Source organism: Euprymna scolopes, chromosome 40 (assembly GCF_053919585.1).
Source record: "Euprymna scolopes isolate OS-2025 chromosome 40, ASM5391958v1, whole genome shotgun sequence".
Taxonomy (NCBI): domain Eukaryota; kingdom Metazoa; phylum Mollusca; class Cephalopoda; order Sepiida; family Sepiolidae; genus Euprymna; species Euprymna scolopes.
Window position 1 is genome coordinate 42264895 of NC_136521.1, and position 15896 is coordinate 42280790.

At 36.1% G+C, this 15896-nt stretch overlaps 1 protein-coding gene across 11 annotated transcripts in view; it reads right to left on the bottom strand.

Annotated features, from left to right (window-relative positions):
- The window catches only part of LOC145265500 (ankyrin repeat and sterile alpha motif domain-containing protein 1B-like), a 903976-nt gene that overhangs the window by 252486 nt on the left and 635594 nt on the right, over positions 1 to 15896 (bottom strand). For all 11 annotated transcript variants that reach the window (XM_080121395.1, XM_080121397.1, XM_080121394.1 and 8 more), the window contains 4 exons: positions 14860 to 14996; positions 11423 to 11500; positions 6527 to 6733; positions 1248 to 1376 (listed from right to left, as the gene is read on the bottom strand). In XM_080121395.1, the coding sequence (XP_079977521.1) occupies positions 1248 to 1376; positions 6527 to 6733; positions 11423 to 11500; positions 14860 to 14996 (551 nt within the window). The remainder of the gene's footprint in view (positions 1 to 1247; positions 1377 to 6526; positions 6734 to 11422; positions 11501 to 14859; positions 14997 to 15896) is intronic.

Here is a 15896-nt window from a genome sequence, read left to right on the forward strand (position 1 = left end):
AGTGATAGAATGATCCAACCATTTTTCCAGCAATCTTGGCAACAGATTTGATGTATGCGTTCCATTTCAGGTCAGGAGTGATGGTCGGTCCCAGAAGCTTATCAAGACATGGTGCTTCCTCAAAACGGGAGCTATTTATTTCAATTGAGGCCAGATGAGGGTCAAAAAGATTATGATGAAAAAAGAGAAGCTTGGTTTTAGATGCATTAAAATTAACGAACCACCTCTCCCCCATTGCATCACATGCTCAAGATCAGAAGAGAATCAGATGGGCGTAAAAGGTTTACTGGTTCTTCTTCTCTCAGTTAAATATTTCTCATTCACAGCACGCCTGTTATTTGCATACCTTGCAACGATGCAACCTACTAAACCTTTCAGCCCCCTCACAACTCTTGCTTCCCTTTTATTATGTCTTTTAGTCCTCACATTCCACAAGCGATGCTTCTGACAAAGGAGGAAGAACTGCCGTTTTCAGTCCATCTAACACTTATTGTTGGCTAGAATTTGACCTTTAGGTAGTATCAAATGTAATGTGAACAAACATCTTGCTACTCATCTCTCTTCATAATATCCCTGCAACTTATGTCCCGGATAGTAGCCCCCCCCCCACACTTCAAAGTGGCACTGTGCTCTGTTTGGGGTGAAAATTGAATATAAAAAAAAAAATTTTCTTTATTTATTTAGTTTTAGCTTTTTACATCAAGTGGCTTCATACCTTGTCTGGAGCGGTTTCCATTAAAAATAAGAAAAAAGAAAGTACTGCACATTTTAGCATGGATACGATCAACATTGGCCTTCAGGACAAGATCAAAGTGTAGTATCTGTTCTTCAGATGCACTGCAAGCAAAGACCATATATGGGGGTAACCCCACATATCAGACCTTGGGCAATGTAGGGGCAACCCTTCATACCAATTGTCACTATCCAGCTCCCATTTCCCACCCATCAGGAGCTGGTCCCCTTTTCCCTTCCCCTCCCTCTCTCTCCACATTAAAAAAACGGCCTTGTGCTTAATTTGCTCAGTGGGGAAGCAAATAAATACAATCTGTTCTTCAGATGCTGCACTTCAATTTCTTGTTCTCTGTCAGTGGAGGAGAAATCCTTCACGACTGAAACAATTTTATTTTTGTTCCTTTTCTTCATGTTAAAAAACGACCCTGGTGTCTAACTCTGTCCCGTGGGGAGGCATTGTAAATAGGTACATAATGTTATGGCGTATTCAGATAAATAACTTAAAAGCACCTTACCTGAGCAATGTAATTGCAACATCCCTTGATGAGAACCTCTGGCTTGTGACACCACTGTTTCACTGGACTTGTCGACTGAGCAAGATGCGGCGGACGTATATGTACGGATTCATCTTGAATGTGTTTACCCTGCAACAGAAAAGACGCCGTATAAATGTGCATGCAAATACACAAACACGTGCCATTAAAATATTTAGGTGCTTCTTCATTATAATAGTGAAATTCGAAAATTGAAATACTGAATTTCAAGCAAAACCAATGGTATCTACTTGATCCTCATGTCGAATTTAGTAACACATCCAAAAATTATGAAAAATAATTAGATAGAAAATTAATTAATAATGATAATAGTTTTCAAAATAACTTTTTATTTATTTTATACATAATTATTATTTTATTTTTTTTATACATAACTATTATTATTAAATAACTGGCTTTAATGGCTTTGCCGCGTCGTAAAATATGCTTAAATATGACATTTTGATTTGTTCAGATTTCGTATATATTGTTATAGAGTCGTGATTTCAAAAGTAAAAAAAAAAGTTTTCGGGTGCCATCAGCTAGAATTAAAACCGACCGTATCAATGTGACACGCATATGAACTGATTGAAAATCCAAAAAGTAAAAATAAACTAAGATGAATGTACAAAATGTATAACGATTTTTTCAATTTTGACCAATTTTTGATCCCTTAAAACTATTTTAACTGGCTAAAGACATAAAAGAATGGTCCGTAAAAAATCCAGTTATTTGAGGCCCCTTGCACGAGATGAAAATACTCTAGAGGTCGTAGACTCTTTCTGCTACCTACGAAATATACTGAAAGCGGATGTTTTTCTTTTTGTTTTTAACTCGGGGGTTACCACTTATCAAGGCCGAGAGGCCACTTGAGAAGATGAAAGAAGCATGCGCATGATTTCACAAACTGTTGGAAGCTTTGTAACACTCGCTTCCTTGGTTTTGTCTTTTAGTCTTCACGTTCCATCAGCTATGTTTCTGACAAAGGTTTCTGAAATGGAACTTGTACATCAGGTCTGTTGCCAAGGATGCTGGGAAAATGGTGGGATCCTTCTACCGCTCCAGAAGATATCTCACTACTGATGCAATTCTCTATCTGTATAAAAGCCAAGTCCATCCAAGGATGGAGTACTGCTGCCACATCTGGGCAGGAGCTGCTAAAAACAGCCTATCTTGCCTTGACAGAGTACAAAATAGACTTTGTGGTTTAGTGGGGGATGCCCTTTTCTCTTCCCTGCAACCTCTCTCCCACAGAAGAGACATTGCAAGCCTGTCTTTGTTTTATTGTTATTTCCATGGCAAGTGCTCATCTGAGCTCCAATCTCTCGTCCGCCCTTGCCAATCTTTCACAAGAAACACGCGTCTGGCTGAAACTACTGTCAATAATTTTCCCCACTCTTTATCTGTGCCTAAATCCAAATGTAGATTCCATGAGCAGAGCTTCTTTCTTAGAAGTGCACGACTGTGAAACTCTCTTCCGTTCGCCTGCTTCCCACCTGACTACAACTTGGATGTCTTCAAATCCAACATAAACAAATTCCTGATAAACCGCCCCCTTAAGTAAGACACTCTATCAAATCTCCAATACTAACTAATGATTACTACAATACTATCTCATTGATTATAGTACACGCAATAACCCTTATCCCTGAGTGACCTCTGAGCCTTGATAAGTGGTGACCCCCATCTAAAAAAAAACAAAAAAACTAGACTTGCTGTTTTCTGAGTAAGAATCTATTCCATCTAACACTTATAACTGGTTAGTTTTTAACCTAAAAGTATTTTTCTTTTTTTAGCTCCTTACATCAAGTGGCTTCATGTCTTGTCTGAAGCGATTTCCATAAAAAAAAACACAGAAGTATCATTTTATATGTTCTCTCTTGCTCCACTACAGTGGTTGTAGGTAGACAAGTTTTTGTTATGAATTTTCTAAAAAGAGGGGACACTAGATTGGAGCTCAGTCGAGCACTTATCATTCAAATAACAATGTGTATTTATTATATTTTCATTAATAAAGTAATTAAAATAACAAAAATTCATATAAATTATTCATACAGACATGTATAAAAAGACAAACTTTTCACCTGGAGAGATCTTAGTTATTAATAGCTACAGATCGAAACATTGTCATGCCAGTGTAGAGAAGCTTGCACATGTCTGTATGAATAAATATTAATATACTAGCAGGCCGCCTGACGCTGGCCGGTCGTAAAATACGCATAAATATATTTTAATTCATACAGAAACTAAGACATGTGCATGCAAGTATTATGGTTTTTTTCTAAACCATTCACTTCTTGTAAGTAAAAAGAAAAGAAAAAATAATCGAGCTGAGATAGAAACCAAACCCTAAACACAGTGAGACAAGTATGATAACCATTAGACCAGCATGATACGATCTTTAGAAACTGTTTTCAAACTATTTATTCTTAACGTAAGTAATCAGTAATTTGAACTATTCATGTACGCGCATTTGGGGAAATAGTTTACAAACAGATAAAAATCTGACTACTCCTTTGTACCAATTTTTTTTATTTTGACCCCTTAGCAACCCTTTTTTCAGATGAAAATGGATTAAAGTTTTCCACATGTCTGAATATCCTATATATCAAATTTCAAGTCTGTAAATCAAAACTTCATTGAGTATATAGGCTGAGAAGTGTTACATACACACACATTCTCATATATATATATATATATATATATGTCAGCCCCTTTAAGAACTTAGTTCTTATTGTTGAGCACTTTACAGCTGAAATGAAAGTCACATGCGCAGATCATGATGTTAGAATCATTAGATCACTCTGGTTGGACGACTCGATATTAAAAATAAGTGTTTAAATTTCAGCAATATTTCTCACAGTTAAAATTGGTTGTGCGGTTTGTTCCTTGCTAATAGAGTCAGAGCTGGGTTCAAATCTCCTGACCAGAGGTAACCGTGACACCCTTCACTGATGACTCCCGACAGGAGGATGAAATACTAATGTCGGTAGGTATTTAAAAATTATTAAAGTAATTATATATATATATATATATATATATATATATATATATATATATATATATATATATACTAGCAAAAGTACCCGTCGTTGACTGGGTTCAAAAACAGCCTACAGAAAAGGACTCTGATTTATGAAAGTATGATAGGTTATGAAAAAGAAGGGGTGTAAAGAGATAGCTTCGAATTTGGGGGTATCAAAACCAAAGCAAAATATCATGAAAGTAAAAATAAAATAGATAAACCCCATAATTTATTATACCATACCTGTTCACACTGAAACACATCACAATATTCTGTGGATCTATATTAAAAAACCTTGTTAAACTTTCTGACATATTTCCATTCTATGGAGGTCAGGTGCGAACGAACACCCCCATAATTTTATTATACCATATTTCTTCAAACTGAAACATAATTATCAAAGTATACTCACGCAGACAGACATGAAAAGTCTTTATTAAAGTGTGTGCCTATTTCAATTCTATGGAGGCCAGGCGCGAACACAGACCCCACAATTTTATTATACAATCCCTATTTAAGTTAAAACTTACTTATCAAAGTATTATTATGTACATCTATATCAAAAACACTTGTAAACGTTTTTTTTTTTCATTTTTAAATTTTTTATTTCCATACTTTTTGGACCAGGCGTGAACGCAGACCCCACAATTTTAATGAACCACCGTTCTGCCAGATCAAACATACCGATTCCTGTGTCTCGATACATCTTCTATCATTATATGTAATCAGTTTTTTAAAATACTCAACCATATAGGAGCCTATTCGTGACCAGACACACACACAGCTTTATATATATATATATATATATATAGTATTAAGGCGGAGTTTAAAGTCTTCACAAATCTAAAGATGTATGCCTTTCTAGAAGGGATGTGCAGTTTGTTCTTATATATTTTTTTACATATCCAACATTTTTTCACTTCTTTTCTTGCTAATTTATAACTACAACAAATTGTGATTTCACTTAATGCCTTAACTAGCAAATTCTAGCATTGCTACAAATATAATTTGCTGATTTCTTTATGTCCTCTGATGAGAAGAATAACAAGAATAGCATTCTTTGAAACTTTGCGGATAAGGACTTTGTAAATTGTTTTTTTGGAATATTCAGTCGAATTTTGATTGTAAAGTTCATCTTACAGTTTTAATTTTCTAATAATAATAATTATATATATATATATATATATATATATATATATGAAGAGCATTCCAAAAGTAATGCCTCCTATTTTTTATTCTCTCCGAATGAATCAGAGAGGATTGAAAATTGCATTGTCATGATGACTGAACTTATGCATTTTTATAACCTAAAAGTTTCACCGTCTTATTGCAGTTATTGATGGCGTGAGACTCTAAGAAAGCAACCCCTGTCATGACCGTGCATCAGAAGCAGAGATGTGTCATTAAATTCCTGGCAAAAGTGTATTTAGAATGGTGGTGACTATGTACAAAGAATCAATTCTGGGACACAAAAGGTCATTCATTCTAATGGTACTAGTCCTGTCTTCATAGTTCTTTAAATGTTTGAGTTCTTTTGGAACAACCCACATATACATATACTAGTGGGGGTACCCAACATTGTCTGGGTGTGTGTAGGTAATGTGGGTGGGGGGAACAACGGTAGGCAGTTGGAGTGGATCAAGGTGTTAAAAAAAAAAGTGGTAGTAGGCAGGCAGGCTCGAATACGTAACGAGAAGGAGGGAAAAAAAAAAAGTAACGTCTTAGCTGATGCATCTATGGCGCAAGCGAAAGGTGAAAGTGTTGAAATTAAGCATATTCATCCAATGAAGATGATGACTTGTGAACATATCGATGAAAAAAGTGATCCCTCCTTGTAAAAAACTGCTGAGTTGAGGGTGAAGGAATGACTGTTTTTGGCCAATATTTCGATATTTGTCATCCAAAGGATTGAGCTTCAAAACGACACCGATCTCATTGCTTGTGTCAAAAGATTTTGGCAGACATACAAACACATCTTGTCTTTTATATAGTATATATATCAAATACCTTTTACCAAATGCATCAAAATTTTATTTTCTACTGACATGTATACTTTTAAGTTTCTGAAACTTTCTAAATTTTTTCTTTTCTCAAACTTATAATTCATTAAATGTTTTACAGAGGGGGGGGTGAACCATTTATTGGAGTCCAGTCGAGCACCTGCCATTTAAATAGCAATGTATGTTTATTATAGTTTTAATTAATAAAGAAATTAAAATAAAAAAAAGTGTTTAACCTCTCTGCGGACTTCATCAGTATCTCGGCCATTGAACTGGGTCGACAAGAAGGCTGACTGCCCACCAGCCATCGGCATTAGTTTTCTCTGTTCCTCCCCCATCATAGCCGATGGACGCAGATTAGTGTAGTCCTTAAACAGATCGATGTCACTGTAATAAGATGTGCTATCTTCCGTCCGAGGGACAAACGATCGTGAATTTCGATTCTGTCGATTAAAAAAAAAGAATGCAAAATCAACAAAAAAATGACAGTTTATTTTGGTTTTGGATGATGGCGGTCGAAAACGATAACAAACGAAATAAAATTAGATCGGTGGTTGGCATCCATTCAAAGTTCATAGACCGCTGAATAAGTAAGTATAAATTTGTCAGAAACTGTCCCCGTTATATAATGCCCCAGACACTGATATACTGTTCAATATATATGCACACACTGATATATATATATATATATATATATATATATATACACACTGTCAATATATATGCACACACAACTATTGAACACCATAATACAAGAAATAACTATGTTGATACAGAAAAATCTCCAAAAGAAATTGACCCAAGGCTGCTACAGACCATTAATATCAATTAGAACTTCATAGACCATTAAATATGTAATTGTAAATTTGCCATAGCATTGATATAAATTTACAAAAAAAAGGTAAATATAATAATAATAATAATAATAATAATAATTATGATAATAATAATTATGATAATAATAATGATTAAGGAAAACTCTTCAATATGGAGACTAACACACACAAGCTACAGGCACAAGTTGGACATGCAGAATTTGCTACAGACGTAAAACACAAACAAACATAACATGGAATCATGAAAACTGAAATTGTATAAATATAAGGGAACCTACCCCCCCCCCTTCATTTTCTTTTAATTGACGCCACACCAAATAAGTAAGGAGGGTCAAGGAGGATGGAAAGATCAAGGAGAGAAAGCACTAGCCAGATCTCCACTAGATGAATGCAAAGAGGACTGAAACCTTGGGGAGACTTATTGCTGCCCAAATTCCAATGAAGACCAATAGTCACCGCTAACAAGAAATCAATGGTAAGCGGCTGTTGCGATAATGCAAATTCTTTTGCAAAGGTTATCGAGAGAGTTGGGGAGTACTGGAAACCTGGAGAGATTTGTTGTCACTCGGACTCCAGGGAAAACCACGAGTTGTTCTCAAATAGAAATCTTTGATGATGGTCTGTGTGACTACTCTTAGTAAGTAAGTAGTAGTAGTAGTAGTAGTAATTATCTGACACCTACTTTGGGTTGTAGTGTGGGGCATTAGGATCAGTGACAGACGACTTTGACAAATGGATTCAAGAGTTGGATTTGGGAAGAACAGCAGCAATGTTACAAAACCCTTGTTTACTTGGAACAGCCAGAATCATTCGGAAAGTATTGGACGTAAAATAGAGAACATAGGCTAGCTGCAATGCCTAAGACCAATGGGTGAGATCTGCTATTGCAGCTCAACTCCCGAAATAAAAAAATAAAAAATCTTGTGTACAGAAATAATAATAAACTGCATCTTGAACACATTGAAAAATGGTACAAGCACAAACCGGCAGCAGTACTTGAAAACAAAAATCGCAAAATCTTATACGATATGGATATACCAGCAAATAAATCCATCCAAGCAAGAAAACCGGATGACAAAATTAGGACCCGTCTACCGCTTCAGAAGATATCTCACTGCTGATGCAATTCTCTATCTTTATAAAAGCCAGGTACATCCAAGGATGGAGTACTGCTGCCACATCTGGGCAGGAGCTGCTAAAAACAGCCTATCCTGCCTTGACAGAGTACAAAATAGACTTCATGCCTTAGTGGGGGATGCCCTTTTCTCTTCCCTGCAACCTCTTTCCCACAGAAGAGACGTTGCGATCCTGTCTTTGTTTTATTGTTACTTCCATGGCAAGTGCTCGTCTGAGCTCCAATATCTGGTCTCCCACTCGCCAATCTTTCACGACACGATAAACACCAGTCTGGCTGAAACCACTGTCAATAATTTTCCCCACTCTTTATCTATGCCAAAATCAAAACGTAGATTCCATGAACAAAGCTTCTTTCTTAGAAGTGCACGCCCATGGAACTCTCTTACGTTTGCCTGTTTCCCACCTGACTACAACTTAGATGTCTTCAAGTCCAACGTAAACAAATTCCTGATGAATCGCCCCCTTAAGTAAGACACTTTATCAAATCTCGAATACTAACGATTACTAAGATACTATCCCATTGATTACTGTATACTCAATGACCCTTATCCCCAAGTGGCCTTCTGGCCTTGATAAGTGGTGACTACCATGCAAAAAAAAAAAACAAAAAAAAAACAGTTAACAAGAAGGAAAAGTCATGCTATATCATAGATTTTGCCTTTCAGCAGAGCACAAAGTGAATATCAAAGAGACAGAGAAGTGGAGCAAATGCACAGAACTGGCCAGAGAGCTCAATGAAAGTCAAGATAATGCCACTCATATCAGGAGTACTAGGAACAATACCGAAAAACTTTGCAAAGGTTGGAATCAGAGGGATGGCTGAGAAGATACAACGGATAACAATAATGAAAGCGGTTAAAGAAAAAAACTTGCATGCATGTACCAATTTTTCAATTTTTATCCCATAGCATCACTTTTTTTTTTTTTTTTGCAGATGAAAATTGATTAAAATGTGTTCTACATGTTTAAATACCCTATATACCGAATTTCAAGTCTGTAGATAAAATTTGTTGAGTATATAGGTTGAGATTTGTCCTCATCCACACATTCTCACTTTCATAGATATATAGATAGATTATACAAGTTCAAATTTGGATTACTGAAATTACTTTTCTCATCTTGAGTGTTATTTCCACAACGTTTCAGTCGGTGTGACCTCTGACCTTCTACAGATTTATTTTTCCAAACTCAGGAATATTTCCATCAAACTTTTTTTCTTTTTTTTTTTTACACAGTGATCACCACTTATCAAGGCCCGGAAGCCACTCAGGGATAAGGGTTATTGCAAGTACATTACGTTAGTGTGAAGATTTGATGTAGTGTTTACTTAAGGGGGCAGTTCATTAGGAATTTGTTAACGTTGGACTTGAAGACATCCAAGTTGTAGTCAGGTGGGAAGCAGGCAGACAGAACAGAGTTCCACAGGCGTGAAGTTCTAAGAAAGGAGCTTTGTTCATGGAATCCATGTTTTTTATTTAGGCACTTGAGAATATTTCCGTCAAACTCTGTACAGAATTTCAAACAGAACCATTTATTTAATCCATGGGAGTAATTTGCCTTGTTTTATCACCAATAACTGGGTTGGTCCGCAAGGACCCATGGCATAACATAAAGTATGAAGTAAAGTCCAGTTCTAATCAACACTCTTCTGGGAGTTGAAGGTTCAATCCCATGTGCTGCTACGAGGATGGTGGGCTCTCTCTACCATGCTAAAAAGTTACTTATGCCTGAAAGTATCCTATACCTCTACAAGGCTACAATTCGCCCATGTATGGAGTATTATATAACATTTGGGCTGATGCATCTGATACTAGTCTCTCGCTCCTGGACAGGGTTCAAAAGAGCATCACTAACCTGATAGGTTCTGAACTGTCAGCTAGGCTTCATTCAACCTCTGTCCCATCAACAAAATGTTGCATCCCTCTGCCTTTTTTACAAGTATTTTAATGGTGGATGCTCTGATGAACTACAAGCCCTTGTACACCCTTGACCTCCCGACAAACCTAACAAGCAGCAAAATCCCACCCCTACACAGTAGAAATCCTCAGATGTCAGAGTTTCTTTTCCAGAACTGCTAGACTTTGGAATTTCCTTCCAGGTTCTTGCTTCCCCTGACTCTACTTACATGCAGAAGTTCAAGTGTAATGTAAACAGACATCTTGCTGCTCAACTCCCTATATAGTATCCTTGAAATTTATGTCCCAGATAGTATCCCACTACATGAAAGTGGCACTGTGCTTGCTTGATATGAAAATGCAATTTAAAAAAAAAAAAAGGTGAGACTAAGAATACAACTATAAATCACTTAAAACTTCTACCTGGTCATGACTGACCGACCGAGAGAATGTTACTCCCATTGATTAAATAAAGTGTTCCATTGGAAATTGCATACAGATTCCCGAGTTTGACAAGATAAACCTGAAGAAGGTTGTAGGTTTGATCGGTCGAAAGTGATCCAAATTATCAAATCTTATCCGGTCGTAAAATATGCATAAATATTATATTTTAATTAATGCAGAATTCTTATTTATTATAAACAGAAATATCGTAGGTATTAAATGTGGCATTAACTTTCTTTTAAAAAAAAATGAAGTAAAAAAACAGAGACATGTGAATGTGAGTATTGTGTTTTTTTCTAAACAGTTCACTTCTTGTAAGTAAAAAAAAAAAAAAACGAAGAATACTCGAGCTGAGATAGAAACCAAAACCTAAAGACAATCAAGTACAATAACCATTAGACTAGCATGACACGGTTTTTAAAGGGTGTTTTCAAACCTACTTATTCTTAACATAAGTAATCTATAATGTCAACAATTCACACATGCACATTCATGAAACAGTTGATAAACAGATAAAGTACCAAGTACCAATTTTTCAATTTTGACTCCTTAGCAGCCTTTTTTCCAGATGAAAATAGATTAAAAAGTTTTCCACATGTCTGATTACCCTATATACCAAATTTCAAGTATGTAGATCAAAAATTTGTTGATTATATAGGTTGAGAAGTGTTCTGACACACACATTCTCAATTTTATAGATACAGATTAAATTTCATTTAAAATTTGTTTTCATTTTAGTGTTAAAATTTTTTTTTTATTTTTCTAACTCCTTTTTTCCTTTCAAGGAGTTGTTAGATCAGAGAATAGAAACGATACTCACTGTCATCTCGGGGACTTGTTTTTCTCCTAACGATGCAAGCAACCTTTTGCGGTAACCAATTGTTCCGATATCTAAGACCTGAAATATGAAATGTTAGAATCATTATTTTTCAGTGCTTTTCCAGAATTTCTCCTCTATCAAAAACGAAAATACAAAAAAATCTTTATGATGTATGAAAAGATCATACGCCAAAATTCATATAAATTGATCAAGTATTTTTTTTTTTATTGGTCCACGGCTTATTTTTAATAGAAAATCATTTTTTTATGATTTTAAGCAATTAATGGTAAATTATAGGCAATAAAAGGATGATTTTGATCTCTATTTCTGGAGAGGTTGTTAATGTATCAGTCATGGATTGAAAAGATCATATTCCAAAAATCATATGAATTGATGGCGTAGTTTTTTTTGTTTTTTTTCATGGAAAATCATTTTTTTGTTTTTTAGGATTTTTAGCAACTAATGGTAAATCATAGCCATTACAAGGTTGATTTTGATCTCTGTTTCTAGAAAGGTTGTTAATGTATTCGTCATGGATCAAAAAGATCATACTCCAAAAACCATATAAATTGATAAAGTACTTTTTTTAATAGAAAATTTTTTTTTTTTTTAAGATTTTAAGTGATTATTTTTTTCAACTTGATCATTTCCATAACTTTTTGGAATTTTATAACGACATGACATGTGAAAGATTGTCGATAGTTTTTCATACCCGAACAATATTTTTTCAAGGAATTAATTCCGATTTCAGTCATATAAATTCTTTTGAGTGGAGAACAAAATACACCAAAGATTTGTTTGTTTGGTTTTTTTTCGCACGATGAAACATTTGCTTATTCTCCTAGACAGCAGCAGTTTTCTTTCTTTTTCTCTTTTTCTCAGTCCCAACTTATCTCAAACTTGCACGCAGAAAAGCAAAACAACGTCCAAAAGTGAAGATACAAAATCTCAGAATTCAGCACTAACTCTTTCCAACGTAGACGGCTAATCTCTCCATCTCAGCTCTCTCTCTCTCTCTCTGCTGTCTCAAACATGAGTTTCTTTTTTTCTCGCTAATTCGGCCCTTTAATCAAGAACATGTCGCCTCATATGTAAAATTACAGGCACGTGTGTAGCTATTTGAAAGTTAAAATCCATCTACAAAGCTTACATTTCTTTTTTTCTTTTTCTTCTCTCCCCAATCCTGTAACCGGGCAAACAAAGATGCAGTCGCATGCGCAAATAATACCTTCTTTTACAACATATAAGTGCTCCAAAACCCAATAAAAATTTCTACCATTGAAACGTACACTACCTCAAAACCGGAGCAACACCACCATTCACCTTGCGATCTAGTAGGACCTGCTGTGCTTACGAAGATTGAACATGGATCCAATTTTGACCCAAGATCGATTGTTGAGTGGCTTTCTTAGTTGTCTCTCACTCGCAGCAGGTAACAAAGTAAAAATTAATAACAGCCCCACAATGGATATTGGTTCTTCCTCGTCACTAACGACAAATGTGCTACTGTCAACATATGTACTTACACCAATGGTCAACCGGAACTAGATGATGAACAGTTGACAATTTTTTTTTTTTTTTTTTTAAATTACATTTTCACCCCAAACAAGGCACATTGCCACTTTGATGTAGGGGGCTACTAGCTGGCCTTTTGGTCAAGATCAAAGTGTAGTATCTGTTCTTCAGATGCTGCACTTCTATTTCTTGTTCTCTTTCGGTGGAGGAGAAATCCTTCACGACTGAGACAATTTTTATTTTTGTACCTTTTCTCCACGTTAAAAAACGACCCTGGTGTCTAACTCTGTCCCATGGGGAGGCATAGTAAATAGGTACTATCAGGGACATAAGCTACAGGGGTACTATGTGGGGAGTTGGGCAGCAAGATGTCGGTTCACGTTATACATGAACTTCTACATGTCAATACAATTGGGAAAGCAGGAACCCGGAAGGGAATTCCAAAGTCTAGCAGTTCTGAGAAAGAAACTACTGGAGTAGAAGGCTCTCTTTACATCTAGGGATCTCAACTGTGAAGGGGTGGGATTTTGCTGCTTGTCGGGGGTATTTACGTCGAGGGGATACAAGTGCTTGCAGTTCGTCAGAGCATTCACCGTTGAAGTACTTGTAGAACCTGTTCAGAGAGATGCTACATTTCGTCGATGAGACAGAGGCTGAAGCTTAGATGACAGTTCAGGACCTATTAGGTTGGCAACTCTCTTTTGAACCTCTTTTGAACAATGAAAGGAGAACTCTGTAAGACCATTAAGGTCTAGAGGATGGAGCTGGAGGAAAGACCTAGGCTGCAAAAAGTGCATTTTACTAGAGCTACAAAGGCAGCAATCTATATATATATAAGCAAAAATGTATATATGTATGTATGTATGTTCTCTTTTTGTGTATGTCTGCAAAAGGTTTTTTTCCGAGGCCTTCTCGGAGGGGGGGGGTCGCTCTTTCTTAAAACTTTTTATATCACATCTAAATGATAATATATACGACTTAACAATGGGGGTCGCGTGTGTATTTAATTTGCCCGACTTTTACCAGCTCGCCGTCGTCTTCGAAAAGTGAAAAGCAGGGGAAACGGTAACTGGCTTGCAGCGCAAAACTAGGTCAAACATCACACCACTTCTTCACACCTGTATATTTTACTTTATAAACCTTATTTTAACATGCTTATCAATTCCTCTTCCCTCGTGTGGAGTGTGTAAATATCTCCACTGGACGATCTGCAAAAAACTGAACATCAAATGTAACAGCAAATCATGGGAACATGTTTACCAGAAAGAACAGTCGGAAATAAGTCATACACCATTCATTATGACTATCTAATTGCTACAGCTATGTAGCTAGAAAACGGAGTCATAAAACCATAGTGATATGAGACAAGAAGCTACCTTAGAAGAAATTAGTGTCCCTCAATGATGCTGGGTTAAACAGAGCCGAGAGGAAAAAGATAACGAAATACCAAGGTCTTATGTACAACATGAAAAGAAACTGGAATCTTAAGATCTTTATCATTCCAGTTATTATAGGAGCAACTGGACTCGTGAAAAGGAATTTCAAAAACTATCTAGCAAATAAACCTGATTAACCAAGCGCAAAAGTGATTCAAGCAATTGCACTTAAGAGGACGGTCAGAGTTGTAAAAAGATCTCTTGGCTGGAATATCTGAGTTAGCGGATGAATGTTTGGCAATTGGTAGGATGCCCCATTCTCGGCTTGAACAGACTGATAAGAAAATTTTTACCTGAAAGGCATTTATTTAAAATCCCATTATACATTGCACAAACACCAATTAAAAAAAAAAAAAATGAATTTTTATTCGCCTGCTCTATTTTTAAGGAAGTTCAGGTCGTCAAGTTATCTCCCCTTGATTATCTAAAATTATCTCCCTTGAATTGTAAAAAGTCATCTCCCTTTAATTGTGTGAAGTTACTTACTGTGGATAGTTCGACTTCCCAGAGATGCTGAACCCTTTCCATTCGATCGTACTTATGCGATATAAATGTATCATAGTATTCTATTAAATGAAGGGACCGCAACCATTCTTCCACAGAGCTGGGCATGTTATCAGCACCTACAATTTGAAGAAAATCAGACAAATTATTTGAAGACTCTATAATCAGAATACATGTTAAATTTAAAAACAATTCATAGAAAATCAACAATCATCGATATAATATCAAAACGGATAATCTTACTTGTTTGTTTGCACATGGAATGTATTAGACAATGTGAAGAAGACAAATTAGTTATTATTTATTATGAGCAATTCGAATATTTATTTATTTATTTGTGAACTGTTATCCTTATCTTCTTAGTTGTTGTGTTCATGATGTATTGGCCAACTATTCCTGTTTTGTTTTTTTTAGTGAATAGAGGCATTGCGTCTCTATGGTTCCAGGTGAGTATTGATTAAAGATAGCGATTTCAATCCTTCCCAAAGCAAACCAGATGATTAGTTGCCCAAAAAGTGGTGAGACGACAAAAACTATGGAAGGCAGTCATTACTAGGGCTATGACAACAGCATATTCTTTTCCTTGTTTTGATTCTCAGGTATATATCCATTGATATCTTATGTTTTTTTTTTTTTGTCCCATCGACGAAACGTTGCATCCCTCTGCTTGTTCTACAATTATTTTAATGGTGAATGCTCTGACGAACTGCAGACACTTGTGCCCCCACGACACAGACACCCTCGACAAACCCGACAGGCAGCTAAATCCCACCCCCACACAGTAGAGATCCCTAGATGTAAAAGATCTTTCTACTCCAGTAGTTTCTTCCCTAGAACCGCTAGACTCTGGAATTCCATTCCAGGATCCTGCTTCCCTAACTGTACTGACATGCAGAAGTTCAAATGCAACGTGAACCAACATCTTGCTGCCCAAATCCATACATAGTGCCCCAGTAGTTGCTGACCCTGATAGTAGCCCCCTACACCAGAGTGGCAATGTGCCTTGTTTGGGGTGAAAA